At 44.3% G+C, this 3,692-nt stretch overlaps 1 protein-coding gene across 4 annotated transcripts in view; it reads right to left on the bottom strand.

The window, feature by feature from the left end:
* The window catches only part of MRPS18A (mitochondrial ribosomal protein S18A), a 17,869-nt gene extending 14,623 nt beyond the window's left edge, over positions 1 to 3,246 (bottom strand). Inside the window, exon 1 of one of the 4 annotated variants that reach the window (XM_011960352.1) lies at positions 2,996 to 3,246. In XM_011960352.1, coding sequence (XP_011815742.1) covers positions 2,996 to 3,107 — 112 coding nt within the window. In that variant the 5' untranslated portion in view covers positions 3,108 to 3,246. The remainder of the gene's footprint in view (positions 1 to 2,995) is intronic. The other 3 variants (XM_011960354.1, XM_011960351.1, XM_011960353.1) reach the window with 3 other exon arrangements.
* Positions 3,247 to 3,692: the final 446 nt, after the last annotated feature.

The raw sequence follows: 3,692 nt of genomic DNA, 5'->3' as shown, positions 1-3,692 counted from the left end.
AGGATGGTCTCGATCTCCTGACCTCGTGATCCGCCCATCTCGGCCTCCCAAAGTGCTGGGATTACAGGCTTGAGCCACCGCGCCCGGCCCAGAAGGCCTTCTTAACTGACTGAAAGAGATGAAGCAAATTCCCTTTGGCCTTTGCTCAATTCAATATACCCTTCTCTAAGTGGCTGATAGATCATGACTTAATTTATATAATTTTTTTTAAATTTTATTTTAAATACATTTCCTTCACAAGGACTCTAAGAGGGATAAGGGAGGAATGAGATCCAATATAGTCTTTGCTAAATCTGGCAGTGCCAACCATAAAGGCACTAAATGGTCTTTGGCAAGTTAACTGCTAAGAGCTTTCAGGGAAGGAGGGAACAATACGGAAGGCCCTGCCATGGAATACCAAGGTGATGTTACTGGTGGAGAGGGAAGAGGGCTGGCTCTACTTCCAACTCCATGACTTATTAGACATGTGATGCTGGGCAAGCTATTAAACCCCTTGGGACTGCATTTCCTCATTTATAAAAATGAGGACAGTTAATATCCACCTTTAAGGTGTTTTTGAGAAAACTGAATAAATGTATGTGGAAAACCTAGCACAGTATTTGAAGCAGGCACAGTAAGTCACAGTTCCTATTTCTGTCCTCCTTCAGTCTTGCTTTTTCCATAATAATCTTTTTTTGGTTTTGTGTATCTCTCTGGTCAAACTTTAAACCAGGCTTTCTCAACAGCAGCAGGACTGCCATTTTGGGCCAGAAGGTTCTTTGTTGTGCGGAACTGACTTGTGCATTATGTTTAGCAGCATCCCTCACCTCTACCCCCCAGATGCCAGTAGTACCAGTTGTGACAACCAAAAATGTCTGCAGACATGGCCAATTGTTCCTGGGGGACAAAACTGCCCGCCCCCAGTTGACACTTTAGACTGAAAGTTTTCATAGACAGGAAAATTGGTGCTCAGTCCTCATAAGCTGACTAAAATCATGTATTATTATCTGATACTTCGAAAAGTAAGATGCTTGAATATTTTCAGCAAGAGACCCAGCTTCTTTCCCACACATTTAAATTCTATGTGTACAATATTGTTTGAGTGTCACATATACCAGCTTAGACTAGTCAAAATTAGCTATATGTACAATACTTTATGCCTTACAAATAATGGATAGAATAGCAAAATAAAACGTTTTCATTTAAAAGCTTTGAAGACAGGTGATTCTTAAGAATACAGAATATAGCAGTGCCTTCATGTAGAATCACATTAATTCAACCTAACATTTAGATGAAGGCCTTCAGAGACCCATTTGATCAATTTTTCGTGTTTTTAAAGAGGTAGGGGTTCTCACTATGTCACCCAGGTTAGACTCCAATTTCTGAGCCCAAGTGATCCTCCCACCTTGGCCTCCCAAAGTGCTGGCATTAAAGATATGTACCACTGTACCTGGCTTACAGTCCATCATTTCACAAACTCTCCAACTGAAAACATTCTTTAAGACTCATTTCAAATATTCGTTATTAAAACAAAACAATTCCTCTTGCCTTTTTTTCTGGATAGCAAAATCTGCCTCAACTCTGAATTTCAAAAGAATATGCAAATTGTAGCCAATAGTGTTTGACACTTGGTAGACTCCCCCAAAATGGTATGGAGATGTGCCTATTTTGCAGCATGGGAACAGATGAAACATCCAAATTCTTTCTATCATCTGCATGATTTCTTTAGTGTCTTTATTAATGGGTCTACTAATGGATAAGTTAACCAGGCAGTATCCAGACTTTTTTTTTCTAGCAAATACTCCCCTTACGGGCTGAATTCTTCAAACATATCTGCTATTTCCATTTCTTCATCAACTATCTCTTTCAATTCTCCAAACTGGATTCCTTGTTTGCCACTCTATTGAAATTGCTTGAAAGCTACAAACAGACCTCTTCTGAGACAAATCCAATGGCCCCTTCATTAGGCTCTTCTTTTTAGACTTTTCTGCTCCCTCTGACAACAATGATCACTCTTTTCCACTGGATACTTCTCAGCTTTCGTTAAAGGATATGCTGCCCAATACTATGCCAGATCCTCAAAAAACCCCACATCTCTTCTTTTGCACATCACTCATCCTTTCCTGCTTCCAGGAGTACACAAAGGAAGGCTATGTCCTAAAAGACCGTTTCACTCTCCGCCAGATTCCATCCTTTTGTGAGCCTGCTCAAGACACATCCTCTTTATGAAAACTTCCAACTGGGTTTGCTGTTTCCAGTAACTGAGTCTCCCTGTACTTCATCACGTAAAAGGCTAACTTGCATTTATTGGAGTGTGCATATACATAATCTCATTAGAACCTAAGCTTTTCAGAAAAAAGGCTGTATTTTCTGTCTCCAGAATTCCTTCACAGCTTGAAGCATAGCACTTGGCATTCAGTAAGCTCTCAGTTGATGCTCGACTCAGGCCGCTTTCCCAGATTAAGATTAATGAAAAGCTGAACTGCCATTCTGCGTTTGCCTGTGTCTCAGCTATTCAATGGCCTTTCCACTTTGGCCTCCCCTTCACAGGGAGACTAGCGGCCCGGGCAGAGAAAGCCGCCATCAGATCACAGCATTTTGAGAAGAGAAAGTGGAAAGGGAGGCTCTGGGGAGGTACCCAGATGGCCTTCCTTCGTGATCCAGAGACTCTTTAATAAAAGAGACTGCGATTCGGAGAATATAGAAGGGAGAATTAACATGAAAACCCTTTCCAAAAACTTTTCTGAACCTTGGGAGGGGTTTCTTTTCTGTTCCTGCTAAGTAAGCAGGCTTTTCTCTTCGTCCTCCTCGGTCTCGTGAGGATACTCACAAGGGGCAGGAGATCAAGATAAGGCACCAGGGTCTGGAAGGGGCTTTTAAGCACGCCTGGGGAGCCGGTACCTCCTAAGTTTCAGAATCGCACGAAGGAAAGGGAGGAAGGGGCGCACCGGGGCTGGCAGAAGCAATCTCCGCCGCTCTTCTCAATTTCAGGAGGTTGCTGGTACGTATGACTCACCTTCTCTGAACCCGCGAGCTGGAAGCCGAGACCAGCTGGTCGCTGCCGGGCCCGCTAGGAGCCCACGGAAAAGCCGCCCACAGGCGGACAACAGACCCTTGAAGGCCGCCATCTTGAGAAACCTACCCTGACCTCTTGTCCATTTCCGCTTCCGGAAGGTGGCGCGCGCCGCCGCAGTGGTGGGGCAGGAACGGCGGGGGCGGGGTTGTAGTTCGCTTACTCCTGTCACGTTACTTCTCTCACCTGTCTGCTTTGGGGTAAGAAGAGAGGCTTCTGCGTCAAGCCTACATTTCGTGTTAAGGATCTAGGGGAGGTCTTCTAGCTCCTGTCTGCCAATGCCTGCAAATCTTCAAGGTTACATTCGTTTCCTGGAAGGCTTTCTTAGGAAAATCGCACGCAACACCCCTACCTAAGTCTTTAAAGTTTTCTCTTCACTGCACGTCAGCTGTGGACTTTCAGCTTCTGTGACTGGGCTAGACCTCTACAGGAGAGGCTGAAATGGTTAGGAACTTTGGCTCTGGAGTATAGGATATCAGGCAGACCATGGATAGAATTGACCACCTTCTTCCCTGACCACTGCCACACTGATCTTTGATTTGCATGTACTTTGACCTCTCTCTAGCCCCAGGGCCTTGGCACAAGCTGTTTCCTTTGTCTACTCTTTAGTTGTCTAGTTAGCATCTACTTATTTCTTAGA

Source organism: Colobus angolensis, unplaced genomic scaffold (genome assembly GCF_000951035.1).
Source record: "Colobus angolensis palliatus isolate OR3802 unplaced genomic scaffold, Cang.pa_1.0 Scaffold51, whole genome shotgun sequence".
Taxonomy (NCBI): Eukaryota; Metazoa; Chordata; class Mammalia; order Primates; family Cercopithecidae; genus Colobus; species Colobus angolensis.
This window is presented reverse-complemented; position numbering and strand designations above follow the sequence as displayed.